At 31.2% G+C, this 18340-nt stretch overlaps 1 protein-coding gene across 2 annotated transcripts in view; it reads right to left on the bottom strand.

Moving 5' to 3' along the window:
• Positions 1-3950: 3950 nt before the first annotated feature.
• LOC130443621 (uncharacterized) overlaps positions 3951-18340 on the bottom strand; it is a 257601-nt gene continuing 243211 nt past the window's right edge. For both annotated transcript variants that reach the window (XM_056778405.1, XM_056778406.1), the window contains 2 exons: positions 11767-12102; positions 3951-9512 (listed from right to left, as the gene is read on the bottom strand). In XM_056778405.1, the coding sequence (XP_056634383.1) occupies positions 9283-9512; positions 11767-12102 (566 nt within the window). In that variant the 3' untranslated portion in view covers positions 3951-9282. The remainder of the gene's footprint in view (positions 9513-11766; positions 12103-18340) is intronic.

Raw genomic sequence — 18340 nt, 5'->3', positions numbered from 1 at the left:
TCCACTGCAATTTTTTTACGGGATCATTGAATATCGAAAGAACAGAAAAAAAGAAATGATGAAGACGAATTTCTTATCTAGTTCAATAATTCTTTATTGGTCAATGGAGAACAATTTAGACATACGTTTTTTTGTTGTTCTTGGTAGAATTTGATCAATTACTTTGTAATAATAGTTATTGTCATGAAATTTTCTTTTTTGTCGTCTTTGTATCATTTTAACCCATTTGTGGTACAATTTCTGTTCAGGAAGGAAAATCTCTAATTTAAAGTGGGGTGTTACCTTTGGAAGACCCTGTATTATTGATTATTCTTTCATAACATAATCGAGTATTTATCTGGGAATAAGACCGCAGCTAATCATTATCACCCAATAAGGTTTGTTTCGAGAGTTACTCTATTTTATTATATTTTTTATATGATATATAAAATTCTTATTAATATCAGCGATACTGCTGTTGTGGAACGAGATATTTGATTAAAAAGAATTTATGTGCGATTTTAAAGACGCACTATATAATTGTATAAATCTCGAATTATGCTTTTATTAGAGAGAAGTGAATTGTTTTTTTATGGAACGGATTGTCTTGGTGGTATCGTGTATAATCTTGTTGATAGACTTGTTTGATAAACATTTTGGAACCATAGATTGATTTGAAAATCACAAATATGTTCTTGGAGCTCATTAAATTAATTTTATTATTTACTATATAATAATCCTACTTATTTCTCATACACATTTTAATTTATTCCCATTATAACTAATTTATATAAAAATGTAATACGTAAGCATCAAGAAAGATTCTAATTTCTTCATTACTATATATTAAATATATCTTCAATCCAAATATATATAAAACTTTTTCATATGTAGTAACGAATGTGAATCGCTGCTTGATTGGCCTTGTCTAGAATATGGTCAAATGGGGATGAAAATTGTGAAACTTGCGGAGTTGCATATCTCCGCTTTAGATGCAGCGTTACTAAAAATTTTCTACAGGCTTTCATGAATCTTGGATGCTGGTACAATAAAAATTAATTGGCAGCAGCAATATTCAGGACCCTATAGATTATGAACAATGGCTATCGTCTTAGACATTTGTATTTGGCACACTTTTTATCCAAAGAATCGATCCCTTTCCACGAGTTATAAAAGGAAATGATTTCGGGAATTTATCTAGAAGAATTAGTTCTTTCTATGAGGCATCGTAATAGTTTTGCTTCTTTTATGAAACCATATACAGATGACGGAATTTGGCGGTTTTTGGAAAGGAATTTTCCTTTTACTCTTTTTCAGAGTTCAGACTTATGTTATCGCATTTATTTGAAATCTTTATATACCCCAATATAGGAAAGATAATTGTCAGTCGTGATTTTGCCTGAGGTTCCTATAATAAGTGATTGTAAAAGTAATAGGTTCCGCCAATTATAAAATACTTTTGACATTGGGCGATATATTAATAAAATATATATGCAATTGGTGCCACGATGTCCGACTCTTTTCTTTGGGCTCTGGTGTATGCATCATCAATTCGAAGTCCTATGAGAATCATCACAAAACTTTCTTTGGACATCACTTTTTAGAAATATATCTGCTGGTTTCATCGATAGCAAACAATGGATTTATATTGTAATGTTTTTCATATTCATTTGAACTATTTCTAGCGGTGGGGTGAATTTATATATCTATCTCTTACTTGATTTATTCACCAACTACACTAGTAAATAACTATTCATCACTTATATAATTTAGTTATATTCACATATTACTTTTCAATGTTTTGATCCATACCTAAATGAAGTTCTGAAATAATTGTAGAAAGTAGATAAACAAACAAATAAATAATAAGGTCTTCCTATATATTAGTTCTTAAAACCATTATCCACCATATCATCCATTATAACCGAACAGGATTGGCTTCACCGATCATTTCGAGGACGAGTTCATAACAATATCTTCATCGTTAGCTTTGAAAAATCAATAGCTAAAAAATGCTCCAACTCCAGAGAATCTGTATTTTTCAGTAGAGGCTTACAATGACTCATATATTTCTTTCTCCCTAGTTATAATCTCTGTTTAGTACTTTCCATACTTTAAGATTGAGTATTATTAACAAAATTGAGAATAATTGGAAAGGTACACTATCAGGTGAAAAATGGATAATATCTATTTGACTTACGTGTTGGGTAAGGTTGTACCTACGTGTGGCCCTACTGCAGATCACTTCATGCCGTAATAGTTTCTTTGGGATGTTGCGATATATCACTCTAATCAATCGTGTCTGTACAAACGCGGTCAGTTTGCCTAGCATGTAACAATGAAATGCAGTCTCCAGAATATACATAAGCCAAATCACAAGTAGGAGCCACTCATCTACTACAATATTCATTCTTTAGAAACGAGAGTTCTAAGTACAATATTTTACTTTTCTTAATGTAAAAATTTATTAATGATCCTCAGTAAACCCTCTTTTAAACAACTTTCTAAACATTTTCCACTTTTTCGCAAATACACTCCTTTTTTTTAATAGTGAATATTTTATCGGCCTTAGTTTGAGATCATGAAAAAGTTGCTGGCAATGGATAGTAATTGTGATTTGGGCAAAGCCGGCATAATTTATTTGTGGACTCCTATCCTATGACTTGTTTATTCTAAAAGTTCTAATAATTTGTGAAATTTTCATGCATAGTTTACTTGACATAAAGTTTTGAACATAAAATCAGTAATAAAAGCAAACTTTAAGTTTTTCTGAGATTTCAATTCAATATCTATAAGCGTTGTTGAGGGTTAATTTCACAACCTAGGGTAAAACTAGGGATTAAATTAAAGTTTAAACTAAAGTTCAAACCAAGATTAATTCTCTATGTTACAAGTAACAGTTGAACAGACATTTTTCTGCCAGTTGTCACAAACACAAAATTTTACCGATATTTGTTTTAAAATTAAAGTAGTACTCTTGGTAAACCTTTTGAAAAAATACAAAGAAATAATTTCGATAGAAGCACAACAAATTTGAAAAATAAGTGGGACAATTTAAATATTTGCTCTAAAACGAATAACTTGTTATTTTCTCGTCATCAAATATAAAATGTGAATCTTAAATCATCCTACCAAAACCGTTTAAAATATTGAAAAAATGTAAGCAATTTGAAAAAGTTAGGCCGGATCCTCCATTTTATATTAAACTGAAGTTTAAAATACCCCCAGACCACCAGTAACGAACAATAAAGGGTACCACACTCCACGATAGAATACCCAACACAGATACCTTAAGAGAACTGGGAGTACAAGATGTCGTTAGATGGGTAAGAGCAAGACACCGACAATGGAGAGACCATGTAGAACGAATGGCTCCAGAACGGATTGCCAAATGGGCTAAAACACAGAAACCAGACACAAGACGCCCAATCGGTAGGCCACCAAAACGCTGGTACGATAGCTGGACATCGGCGTCACAAGAGGGCAGATGACAGACCTGACAGGACCTCGTCCTACTACAAGAAGAAGAAGAAGAAGACCACCAGTAACGTTTATACTGTAATTTTTCGACAAACGCCATCTATAAGGCGTGAAAAAAATCGATATCTATAGTGTAAGCTGACTTTTGACGTTCAAACTTGTAAAACTGGGTCTTAAAAGATGAGAGTACCGATGGTTTAAGATAATTTGTAAATCCTAAAGACGCACGGTTTCCAGAAAAGACGTATTTTGTTTAAACACGTGAAGTCGAGGGATCTCTTATATAAGTGGATAAACTGTTATTTCAATTCGTTACGTTCGTGTTTCATAGTTTTTGTTTTGAAATGTTTTTCTTAGGTCACTCCATTCCGTCACATTTGAGACAATAAGTGAAATATTAGAGTTTTTGAGTTTGTAGTAAATACTTACTGCTTTAAAATCACGGATCGTAATTTTTTGATGAGAATGTTGAAGAATAAATAAAACACAACTTACTAAAGGTAATCTTTAATTTCGTACTAAATATACAAGTTTATGCATATCAGATGAAAAGTAAAAACCGTGTATGTAGTCACTATACTGTTGCAATATCTTCCATTCTTTTAACAATATTAAATTAAAAAATCAAACGAATAAAAAAATTAAAGAATCTATAAATGATATTTGTTCATTGTGATTAAAAAATGTAGTCTTTGTTAAACAGAGAGTGTTACAAGAATTCAGAATGTGCTACACGAATCTGTCATCAAATACAGTCCACTAGAGTCATGTATAATATTAACGCTCGTTTCTTGTTTCATTCAGTTTTCCAACCATTGACTTAAGAGTACAAGAGGAATAACTGCCTTCTACATATAACAAAAAAGATTCCACTCCAAGTATTTTATTTTATTTACGCTCACGTTTGTTTTTGGCAATTTTATATTGATTCAACAGTGCATTTGAATAGTTTTTGTTTTGTGAAAATAAAACTTTAATTTCATAGGTTAAGTTATTTTTTCTGGATTCATTGTAATTAATGTTACTTTAGAATTAATATTTTTTCATTATTAAATAATTTTAAATATATAAAATGCTAGTTTCTTTTGCAAAAAGTTATGTATTTCAGAAAATTCTTTGATGGCAAAAAAATACATTTCACATATTTTACTGAATTTGAATCTAAATGACCCCAAAATAAAAGAAGTAATGTGATATATCAAGTACTTTGTGATAATTGTTATGCTATTTACATAGGATAGACACCCCAGTATTTAGATAATAGATTAGAAAGTCATTAAGATGATAAAAAAAATAAAACTGCATTATATATCAGAAAAACATACAATCAAATATAAACATCCAAAATTCTTTAAATACAAGAAGAAGAGAATTTTTAAAAAAAGGTTCACGTACAAAGTTGTTGGTTATAAAAGGGACCTAAACAAATGGAGTAGAATTTAAAATTTCAATGCAAAATGAATATTTCAATTGAGAGTTCTATGAGTTTTCAGAATAAAATTAAAATATGAATGAAACACATAACAAATAGTTTTTAAAACAATATTCAATTTTAATAATAGGAATTATTAATAAATTTAAAGACGAAAAAATTTGATATCAAATGACATATTGTTTCTAGTCGTTTCAAATACTACAGTTATTAGTCAGAGGATAGGCAGAGGACTGACATTACATTACAGTACATTCATATCCATGTTTTTGCCGAAGTTCACCGAAATATCGTACTTCTTTCTTGTGTCTTCGTATTGTTTACACTGCGCTAGTTTATGTTTAACACTAAGATCTACATCACAGGTTTCGCATTTTGGCAACTCAGTGCGTATTAGAAGATTTTTACGGCTTAAATTGCTATGACCCAGGCGTTAGCGCAATATTCTCATTTGGTGTGGTCTGTTTGATGTTGTTTGGGGCCAAGGAATTCACTGATTGTTTGATTTCTTTCAGATTGAATAAATTCGACGCTGGCATCTTCATTTTTAAAGTACACTATTTCAGCTTTGTAGATATATAGGCGTTGGATAGTTTGAAGTGAGCTAAGTGGACTTTTTTGATTCTCTAATATGAACGAGTGCTTGTAATATTGCATATAATTCTGCAATTTATGTAGAAGTGATAGGTTTGAAATTCAATTTTAAAGATGGTTTAATAAGGTTGAGTCTAATATTTTGCCATATTAAGGGTGGTATTAAATTTCGGTATGGGAATCAGCCAGGGTGGTGAGTATTGGGAATTGGGATTCGTAGATCATTAAGGTTTCTTTCGAAGCTTGTTGCTGTATGTTTCTTTGGAAACGATCTGTGAAGGTATTTGTATGAGTTGGGTATTTTTATTACTAGAGATTTTGGAAACATATGAAAGACATAGATATTTGCGATGCACGCTTAGAGCTGACAACCCTGTTAGATATTGTAAGCTTTTCAACATGATTTTATTCCATTGAAATAGTCTCTTGTAACTATATTAGATTTACTTCTATTTGTGGAAATCAGCTTAATTCAAATTGTATTGGGAATGTATGAAATTAATTGTATTTAAAAGACAAATGTTTCAAATATATTTCGCCATATATTTATTCTCTAGAAAATACTATTATATAATATTATGTAAATAATATTGCTTCTTCATTCCCTTCTATTTCAATGGTTCGAACACAATACAAGGAAGCGCTACAAAATGAAGAGACTGTAAGAGTTTACCTGGTTACGCTTTGGCGTATGATAATATCGCCTTTTGTTTGACAAAGCTTCAGGAAGTTGTGTGTCTAATAATTTTAATTAACTTATAATAATCCATATAAAGATATGCTTTAAAAAAATTTATCGATATGCAGCATGAGTGCTTTCCGCTATTTATGATTTTATTTTCAAATAGTACGCAATGTATTATCTAAAGCTAAGTTATTTTAAATATAAGAACTATTATACAACATATTATTTTCTTTTTTTAAACGAACCTAAGGGCTATTTTCAGAGTAGGTTTTCAACAGTAAAAAATGTATATCATTGGTTCAAGTTTTTAATTATGCCGGAACTGTGAGATTTAATATTGGTTTTAAAAGTAGGAGCAGGTTTTCATCTATATTTAGGTAGAATCAAAGTATATATATATATATATATATGTATATATACATATTTATATATGTGTTTATAAACAATGACTATGTTTTCTGAAATCCAATGTTTCAATATGCTTTAAAAGTCATCTTGCTCGGATTTTCACATTTAACTACGAAACACTAATTTTATGAGAAACTAGAGCAGTTACTAAACAAAAGAAATTGTTTAATAATTCCACATCTTTTGCCAATATGATGATAATTTATTAGCAAACCATGTCCTCAAGTTCGATGCAATATGTAGAATGTAATAAAACAAGTTGCTCTAATGGAATGGATATGAGTATGGCGACTTGTCAAACAGGATGATACTAGTTGGAAAAGACATTTGTGTAGTAGAGACTGCATAACAGAAGATGGATTGATAAATCTAAAGAGACAGTGAGTCGAATTTGATACCAAATAGATAGAAACATCAGAGGATAGAACAAAATATATGGTTGACATAGAAGAATTAGAGAAATATTCTCGGTGAGCATATTGTATTATAATGTCCACTATCCATAACATTTTAGTATATTTTATAACTTTTATAGAAACTTTGCTATTGATTCTACTTAGTTTGTACAACTTTCGATGTCGGAGGTATAAAAACCTTCTTTATGAATATTAGAGCATAAAATTTTGCTTAAGGTCTATTATAATCAAATTAATAATAAATTCTTTCTATAGAGGAAAGAATATCGTACAAAGAACAATAGCAGAAAATAAAACGTTATAACATTTTACTTTAATGTTGAAATCTAAACTATATGGTAGTAAAAACATAATCAAGCTCATGAAAACTGATTGAGTGAAATTTAGCAATGTAGTACTATCTAAAGACAATAGATTAATAAAGTTTATTAATAAATAAGTTATTGGGCGGTCAAATACCGTTGCGTCCATGGGATTTGTCGTGCTCTACTATCAAAGGCTGAAATCATTTGAAAAGGTAATCAAGTACCTCTGCAAATTCCTTATTCTACATGCATCGGTGATGCCTATCATACAGATAACGTCTTAGTGATTTTCTGGTTAAAAAAACAGTCACAAGTCGAGCTTCACACCTGTTAAAAGGAGAAGTTGATTGGTAAGGCACGCAGAAGGTCCTTCTATGTGTGCTTTGGTTTGACTCATATAACTATTTCCGTCCATATTCGAAGAATTGGTCTTTTGACGTAGAAGCTACATTTTTTGCGACACCAAAAATGGGTTCTAGGTCCATCGGTGGCTTTGGACATGGCATTCTAACCACATTGAGATTACTGTGATTATATGGTGTCCTCATTCCCTCACAACATTGAAGGCGATAGCGTGTTCCCAAAGCGAGAAAATGGAGCGTATTATCATTAATAAACTGGATGCTAAAATATCAATGAATAGACCCTGAAAAATATGGAAAGATTCTGTCCCTCCAAACTTATTTAGAATAGGAAAAAAGAAGCACAGAAGATGCATAGTGATCGGATTTCTAGTCTTACGGAATGTATCATTTAAGTTGATAAGTAGATAAATTGATAATTTGAATACATGACTTTGATTTTATCTGAATATATTATTCTTCCTATTTCTGTGGTATTAATGATACGAGACATACTTAAATTTAAAAATGTTTCTGTTCAAAAGAAGCACTTAACCTCAAATAACATTGTAACTTAACAGAATTAATTAATAGTCTAATCATGTTCTCTCCGGGGTAAGAAAAGTAACATTTATGGATGTTTCATTGCCTTAGCTATATCTGTAATCTACAATATATAATCTTAAACCCGATTTCTCACCGCCAATATTATTCCTAAAATATCACAATGATAAGCTTCACCGACTCTAAGTTTTATTACACATCTTCTACCATGAAATTTGTGTAATAATTGCCAATTTGGCTTAATGATAGTGCAAGATTAAAACTGATATTTCGATTTGAATCATTTTACACCAAAAAAGTTGAAATTTACTTAGAAGTACAGTCTTCAAAACTTAATCATTACCAGATAGCATTCTTAAGTGAGCCCAAAGGACTATCCAAACATCATTAGCAACAAGTGAATGGAATTTATTTGGAATAACATCAAGCAGAAGTATCTTCTCCATCACAACAAGTAGTTAATTATTCGTAATTTTAGATGAGTACAGCACTAATTCTGACCTGTCCCGTTTTTTGTTCCCGATTAAAGCTCTGCAGCCACAACTGTAGTATATTACTAATGAATTATAATCACACATAATATATAACTGTAAAAATTAAAACTCAAGGCAATAAATGAATTTCGGAATCCAAAATCACCTTTAAAACAAAGTGTGATCTTTGGCCCCTTTTGAGAGATACATCTATGGTTAATAATATCTAAATGATATCAATCATCAACCGATAATAAAAGATTGGTGTGTGTCAATTATATTTTAAAGTGGAAGATAACTAATATAATTTTCAGTTTATTAAGTACCATTCACTTTAATTTATTAATTTAAGCATGCCTCGTTTCATTAAAAATTTGTGAAGCTGTCACATGATCGAAATATTAACTAATCTTTTAAATTTATTTCATATCACGTTAATTACTTCCTGGGACTATTGGTCTATGCCACAAAGTTTGATTCTATTTAATTCTAGAATTACATCATTTCTAATTTTTAAAAATATAAAATATTAACATATTTAATCAGAAAAACTAGTGCCTGTATTATTCTATTTATAATATTCACAAATTGCTGCTATTCTCTTTCTATGATTCCTTGTTTTGTTTGTTTCTTCGTACAATCCATTTAGATCTAATTGATTCCATGTCTTTTAGATTTTGTAAATGGGTCCATGGTTTCAACTGATGTAGTTCGTTTTCTAAAGTTAAATCCTCTTCGATTCCGACTGCTTTAGTTTTGCTTGATGTTTTATTTGGTGCTATCACTGAGACAGCTATGTATGCCCTCGGATTTTTGCTAGTGTTATCAGGTTTACCTGAAAATGAGAATAAATTCGTACAATCCTTTTTGGATAAAGTGAAATTAGAAAGTGTCACGAGATCCAGAATTGATCACCAAAGGTACAGAAGTAATTGGAGAAGTTAGTAGGAGATTAAAAAATCAAGGATATTTTCAATGGTTACAGTTATTCTTTTTAATATCTATAACATATATGATTGAGAAAGACATTTTTCAATTTTACGGTTTAAGAGAGATTTTATTACTCATTACTCAAGAAGTCGTGTGACTAACTAAGAAAAACACATATTTTTGCCCAAAATCGATCTTATTCATTAATGCAATCTCTTTCAAGAATAATACAATCATTCCAATGCTCAAAAAAAGGCTTCAGTTTCCCCAATTGCTTCTACATTTGAGCGGAATTTCTTGCCGGAGAGCATTTTTTGGAGATCAGCGAATAGCCAGTAGTCACTGTGGGCCAGATCTGGAGTATACGGTAAAAGAGGAAAACATTCGAAGTATAATTTATTTATTTAACTATCGTTGCCTTCGACTTGTGAATCGGTGCACTATCTTGTTGAAACAGTGGTTTTTCTTTGACATACGAGGCCGTTTTTCGTTGATTTTTACATTTAAAAGATACAACAATTCTATGTAGTATTTGCTATTGATTGTGTTGATGGACGAAACCATTGTCACATATCGACGAAAAAAATATGATTTATGTGTATACATGGGCAAACACTGCTCTGAATCATCAATACGTTGTTGTTATAGATCGACTGTGAGTAAACGCGACACCAACTTTGACAAAGCCTTTCTCATGGTCAAATGTTTATGCATAATTGTAGACACACTGCCTTCTGATATCTTTACGGCCTCAGCTAACTAACGCAATTTTAATTTACGATTAGATATAACCAATTTGTTGACTTTTTCTGATGTTTTCTGGAGTAACGACCTCAATTGGACGACCAGACGATCATTTGTGTCTGTTAAGACCACGTTTCAATTCAGCAAACCAATGGTTCTTTTGGATGTAGTAGAGTCCGGATAACACTTTTGAAGTCATTGCTGAGCTTCTACAGTATTTTTTTTTTCGTAAAAAAGCAACGAGAAATTAACACACGAAATTGTTTTGAAAACAACAAAAGTAACCTCACTCAAATGGTTGTCACTTTTTTTTGATTGATCGAAATGTCATAAAATTTTACACATATTTTTTTGAAAGTTGGTACTTCATAAACGTCATATGTATTTGACAGCGCCATCTGTGTGTCAGTCACACGACATATTGAGTGATATATTATGTACAAAGAAAGTGTGTAGCAGTAATCACCGATTTAATCTTATCTTTGCAAAGCAAAGCATTAGCAAAATATACTGTAGTAAATACTGTAGCATTAATTAATATGAAACCGAATCGGAGGAATTAAGGAATTGAGAATCTCCGATACGGTCCAGCTGTGTAGTTGAATACTCTTGCTCTAGATTTATTGTAATTGACCTACCTTTGATTGTAAGTGAATATAACAGGTAGTGGAGTAGATTTTATGAATAGTATAGTGAGAAGGCAAAACAGATTATTAAAAAAAACAAGGTAATAAATTCCTTTTTATTATTTTTTAGGCGTTTGAAGTGAACAACAATTTAGAAAATACAAACTTACTTAGACTAGGACTAGGACTATAGAGAAAAGAAAACAAAAATAAACTTAAATCATGTTAGTAATAAATTATCATTGAATATTTGATAATAAGTTAGAGTATACCTAGGCGGACTTTATATGTACAACAAACCAGATTGGAATTTCACACAATATATTATTTTTTATGGTTGTACTAACAACCATGTGAGATTAAACTATCCAAGACGTACTCGATTCATTTTTATTTTTTTATATATATGTTACATGATGAAATTTTAGCATTGGTGGTCGAGGTGAAATGTCCATTTTATTGTCATAAGGATGGTGCTTATCTGCATACTAGATTTTGCATGTTACTTTCTGTAATTTTCAACAAATAGTTATGTTGAGATTTTGTAATTTGCTTAAGCCGCCGAAAAATGAAAATTTGTATTTTCTTCTTCAAATCCATTATCAGATCTCAATCGGTTGTAATGCAATTTAATAAGAAAAATATATATATAATAAAAAGAGATTGTTCTTCCAGCAAACGCTAGTACTACTTATAACTAAACGCTTATGTTTCTTTTAAAACTGAAAACTTCAAGTAATAGCAAGATTTGAATGGAAATGTATTTGAATAACGAAAAAGTTATGCTACCTGTGACTCTATGATATGTGAAGTTCTTTGGATATGTAGGTTTATTAGATTTCTCCTTTGACTTCTCGTTATTAGCTAAAGCCTTAGTTTCATGCATCTCTGAATAATTATTGTTATTTACAATTCTCAAAATACTGTGTTTCTCATCATTTGGCCATCTAACGTCTTCCATTTTCTTTTCTGTCTTGACTGTATTATTTATATACATAGAGATATTCTTATTTGAGTTTATTTGATTATCTCCAGTAGAGTTTTGGATGGTTTTGTTGTGATGTGGTAGAGTTTGTAATTGAGTGACAACACTTCTTGATGCTTTCAAGTCCTGATCCAACGTTTCTGAAATGAAATATGAAGTTAAGAAAATTACTAATAGTTATTAAAAATGGACATTCGAAAGAAATAAATGTATGTACTGATTTCCGGTATAGTTTGAATGAAATTGAGTCGTTGCAATCAAACATTGAATATTATACAGAGTAAAAGAACACTTGAATCTCAGAAAGTGAACTATTATAATATATATGATATTGCGTTCAAAATTGTAAAAGTGAGCGGTCATCAAAAGTTCTGCAAACAGATGAAAATTTTGTGCTTCAGTAAAAACTACCAGACTGTCTTTGGTAATGCTAATCAGGCATCTAAGCTCTAAGTTTTCAACTTCACTCGATAATTTGTTAATCTTTAATTTCACGGTGTGAGTCCAGAGCACTCACCGATGATTTGTCTACTTTTTAAAACACTAGCGATATTCCGAATCGTCCGTGATGCCAATAGTATAGAGATGGGATCTTATTTAGATGACTATGTCCAATTAAAGACAAATCGTATTACGTACGTATTACGTATTGTTCAAGTGTAGCAGTTCAATGATAAGATATACCGAAGGCTCATGTGTGAGTTATCTTGTCTCACGCCATCCATCTCCGTAGAGAGTGTCCGGAAAAAGTGAAAGCGGATGTTTTATTTTATTGTTTTTCCCACAAACACGGATTTATTGCACAAAATGAGAAGAAATTATTTTTACTATCATATATATGAACAGGAGAGTCTTAGTTAACACATTTTTTCTACATATGGGCGGAAATATTTCAACACATTTTGGAATTTACTGTTTATAAGGTTGCAGTTAATCAGTTGAGAAGTAAAGTGGACGAAAATAGATTGATTAAGAGCATTAAGAGGAATAATGACGACGGAATGGGTATTATACTTCCACTTGAATACATAGAGGCACCAATTACATATATTACAGTGAACAATACCTAAGACTAAGGTAATTTGGTAAGAAAGCAGGAAGCACTGAAAAATGGAATGGTGATTATTTACATGAAATATTATCGAAAGAGGTATATATATTTAGAAATATCTCATTTTACTTTGTATTAGAAGATTTATGGAAAGATTCCAATTTTTTAAAAAACTCTCCACGACTCCATGTTATTGTATCCGTTATATTGTCTCTTCAACTTCTTCATTGTCATTCTTTTACTTTTTTATCAGTGACAGATACTTTAATATTTTTTAAAATCATCTGTCGTTTCTTTCCACTTGCCTTTACCAAATCAATCAAAATCGTTTTGTTAATAACTCTATCTAGCTTCTCTTGTGAATAACCATTTTATTTGTCTCATTTTGTCCTTTGAAGACAAGACACCTATAAACGAATATAGCATATATCAGCATGATTCCAATAAACTTAAAAGGCTTACTATATACAGACGACATCGTATTTATGACAAAAATCATATAAAGATTAAAGCACTAAAAAAATTTGGATAGAAAAGATAGAAAAACTGCAAATGGAAATTTTCATAGAAAAATGCAAATATGTGATAATAAACGAGAAAAATAGAAACAAAGTCAGTTTGGTAACAAAAGAAGAAATAGTAATAACAGATGACGGAAAAATAGAAGCGAGGGCTGCGATCAGAATAAAAAATCAACAAATATATACTATAAATTGAATAAAACAGTGTTCAATAAGAAGGAGGTAACAAAGAAAGAAAAACTGAGCGTTTACAAAACAATAACAATTCCAACACTGACGTATGGATGTTAATCATGGGTACTAACAATAAAATTAAAATAGTAGAGAGAAAGCAATGGAGATGAAGTACTTACACAAATTTAGGATAGATAGAACAAAAAACAAACAAAGAACAAATAAATAAGAGAATCTTATACTGGTTTGGATATTTAACAAGGATGGAACAATATAGACTAACAAAATGAATATAAAACGTAAAAACTATAGGAAGAAGAAGAAGAGACAGACCAAGCAAAACGACCAAATAACATATATAGGAAAACAAATACAACAGAAAATAAATCAAATGAATATACTAGGCCAGGAAAGGAAAAGATGAAAGAAGTGAATAAATGGATAATAAATACATTTCTAATGCCCTAGAAAAAACAAAAGGAAAAATGAGAAGATGATTTTGAAATATCTTAAACTCCCCGCATGTATGGTATACATAATATGACATAATGGACGTGCGTTCGTTCATCGAATTACTCTTCAATTGGATTATTAAATCGTGTGGAGTTCCTTTCGTCCATATTTAAAATCGATCACGTCACGAGTTTGACTTTTAAGATCAATTATTGGTTTAAAATGGGACTAATTATATCATCTTCGCTTGAAGAGAAACAAAACATTGCGTCGAGTGGTCTCATACTGTACGAATTTTGACTCTAAACTCTTACGATTCACAAATTTCTTTATAATTATATAACATGAATGATTTATAGTTATTAATAAATTGAATAACCTTTAACAATTTATCTTACACTGACAAGACCGGCCTTGGATGGTTATATTCTAATTAAACTTCTGATAATTTCATTAGCTAGAAACTCATTAAATTATCCGAGCCAGTTGATTGTGAGAGATTTGAATTCTTTTTATGATAAAGGTATCCCAGGGATTTATGGTGATAGAGCAGAGATTCTGACTTAATTTCACGCCCCGTAGCAGAGGTGACTTAGGATAATACAAATTAACAAACCCTGACTCTATAATTGGAAAATTTTGCAGTGTTAACAATATTACTTCCAGCTGGGATATTCAGATTGAAATTTAGGATTTCATCTCACGTATTTGTAAAGAAAAACTGAAAAGCTTTCCAAATGTTATTTCTCGATAAACAATATTCAATTGAAATAGTATATTGGAAACACATCTGAACTGACATTCTATATATGGACTGAGAAATAAAACACTTCAAACTGCGTATTTGAATACATATTCCCGTTCAAATATGATGCATTAGCATTCCTATATGTCCGTTCCCGTGTTCATTTTATGCAAGGGCAGATGTTTGGTTATAGATGGCTAACCTCATTCCATGGATATTTCGGATGAAACCTCTCAAGTTATATTACCTCTATTTACATTTTGTATTTGTCTAGTATGGGAAAAAACCAATGTCGTATCGAAGTTTTAGTTTACTGTTATTAAACGTTTTCGTTGTTTACAAAATATTCTCTGCAAGAAAAAATGGGCAATGAATTACCTACAGTGTGAATAACATTATATATTTTATGTACGAGAAAATTATCATTAGAAAAATTGTCGAGAAGCGCGGATTATATTTAAGCAGTGTTAGAATCTTGTTACTGTATATAATTTTGTCAGTTTGGTATATTTGCGATTTTTAGAATAAATAAAAATAGTAGAAAGCAAAACCCATGATGGAATTAAAGAAATGACAAGAAACTCTACAGATAAAATGGGTGAGATGCCATAGAAAAACAACGGAGAAATGTAAATGGCTTAGTAGTCATTGATAACAAAACATGGCGAAGTTCCAGAGAGAATAATACTCTACTGCAGACAAGTCAGAGAAAGTAATAATGGAATTCTATAACGATGTTTTAAAAATATAATAAGAACCATTCCCAAGAAGAATATATCAATTATTTTCGGATATTTCGGAACAAGAATTGGTGATGGGGAAAGTGGTAATATTATCGGTTCTTTTGTATTGGGAATGTAAAATTAATTAGTAGATTGATTAAATACTTTTACAATGGAAGAACTACTTTCTTTGACTGGAAACTGGCACCTTTTCAGATGTGGTTTTATGGAAGGATATTATGAATATCATGGATCTACAGTAGTACTGAAAAGACTCATGTGAGATCAATAATAACAGCAAAATAGCAGGAGTATTTGGGTCACATAACAAAGAATGAAAATTGATATAGCTGAATTTTAAAGGCAAAATACGCCGGAGGACCGGGATGGAGAAAAAATACTTGGATCCAAAGCTTCGAGCAATAGTTTGCCTTGACAATCACCAAATTATTCCGGCAGTAGCCAACACAGTTGGAATAGTCATCATAGTCGTCAACATACGGACCAGATAGGCACTAACAGAAGAAATAGAAGGCAATAGAGTTTTCATTGCTAATAGAATGGTGGTAAACAGTTCATGGAAAGATCAAATTTTTGAAATAATGTAACGCACCACCTTATTTCGCACGCACATTTGATCATAAGGATATAAGGGTCTATTCATTCTGCATTCTAAAGCTCGGTGACTGTTAAGAGGCTGGGTCATACCACATTTGATGAACAGAGAAGTATTCCTCGATGAAAATATGGTTTTGTCGGAGCACCTCGTAATGGCTAGGCTGGTTGATATTTATGCCTCTTGGCTTCCAGGTAGCAATATAACTCCATATGACTTTTGAACCAAAAAATTGAGATATTCAAGAAAAATGGTCTTCATGGTTTGAAACGGGATTAGTATCGTTTGGAAAGTTCAATTTGTTTTGAGACTTTATTTCTCAAAATGAAGGCTTCAATGTAGCTGTAAAGGTTGTAGAGTTTTGGGTTGAATTGATTGATGGAAGTCCAGCACTTAGTAAAAGGTACTGAAATTTCTTCCACTAATCTCTATGAAACAAAATTTTCAACACACTTTCAATTCAGTTAAATTCATATTTGTATACACGAGTGGATGTATAAAGTAACGTTTATTTATTATATTTTATATGCATAAAATTTGAGCCTAAAGATTTGAATTTACCATTTAAAATTTAAGCAAACAGTAAAAAATGTACAAAGTAAGTTTGAATATTTTCTTGATAAATATAGAAAAGAAACAAACTCAATTTTGATTATGAGTTTTCATACTTTTGGAGTGATTGATTGATATATTCATATCCATTTCTGTTATATATATGAACTGTAAATGGTTGTTGTATTCTCTTCGAACATTTGGAAACAACCCATGTACCTGTTGAGGAAAGAAATTTTAATTCTATCGTATTTGGGTCATATTGTAGGGAACAAAGTAGAAGTAAAATATTGAGAACCATTGCTCTAGACTAGCCTCTCGAGTTGGTCAAAACTTCAAAAGATGTAAAAAAAGTACTCGATCTATTATTATGAAATTCACTCTCCAACAAGAAAGTAGTGAGCTGGAAAATAACACTGGTCAACAAAAACTATGGCCACCAAACAATAATATATCAATTGAAAAAATTGACACATCAGGTTTTTGTACGAATTCAAGACATATATTTTCGTAAAAAGTTCAAGAATCACTAACATAAATAAATATCTATGATTTTCGTGAATGTTTGGCTTATGGTAGTCTCCAACAGTAGTTTTTTTCCTTGATAGTGCTTTTCTGTTAAGGAAATGTCCTGATGTAATCTTTCGTCTTGTTCGATACTCACAGCACCGAAATTCTCGAGGAAGAAATTCAGATGAGAGTGCAGGATATGTATTTTCAAAGACATATCACGTTCCAAAGCTTTGTAGGTAATTTTCGTAGGAAATTTTGGACAACTTTCACAAAACTGTTCCAGGCGACATTTTTCAGATCATTCAACTTTCCTTCCAAACTGGTATCCTTCATTAGCTTCTGTATTTGTCGACCAATAAATTTCCCTCTTTAATTTTTGCCTCGCTGATTTTGGGTTATAAAATTTTTCATTAGGGTGAGATTTATATGCAATAGTGGTAAAAGTATGTGATTAGGGCTAATTAAAGGATAATTTTTAACATTTGATCATTTTTAACATTCTTCTGCCCTTAAGTAAGCGATCCACACTTGGGCCATACTTTGCTTTTGTAGTGTCTTTTCCTGTATTTGCTGTACTATTCGCAAATGAAGCATCATATTTTGTGTAACCAAGCTGTAGCCGAAGCAATAACTTTAAAATCTCCACAAATTTCCCAAACATGTCAACTGTATTTAATTTTTTCGAGAAGGAACTTTATGTTTTCGCAAGTATCTTTCATATCAGAACTATGCGTAACGGGCACTAAGGACATTTGTTTCCGTTGTATGCTTTTAAGCAAATTTTTAATGAGTCGATCTCTTATACACTGCAGCCCAAAGGATCTATTGTGTCTCCATTTCTTGCTGCGATGCTGGAGAACCCAGTGTTAACAGCTGATCTACTAATCCCACTTCTTTTAAAAAGTCTAGAATGCCAGAGATCTTCGTCTTTTCTTTCAAGCGCTCCCAGGTGTAGTGCTCTGGATTTCCTTAGTGTTTCACACTCTGAGAGAATGTGAATAGAGGTTTCGTGCTCTGGGCAACAAAATCTG

Source organism: Diorhabda sublineata, chromosome 4 (assembly GCF_026230105.1).
Source record: "Diorhabda sublineata isolate icDioSubl1.1 chromosome 4, icDioSubl1.1, whole genome shotgun sequence".
Taxonomy (NCBI): Eukaryota; Metazoa; Arthropoda; class Insecta; order Coleoptera; family Chrysomelidae; genus Diorhabda; species Diorhabda sublineata.
Note: the sequence above shows the minus strand (reverse complement) of the source record. Positions and strands in the feature narration are given on the sequence as shown.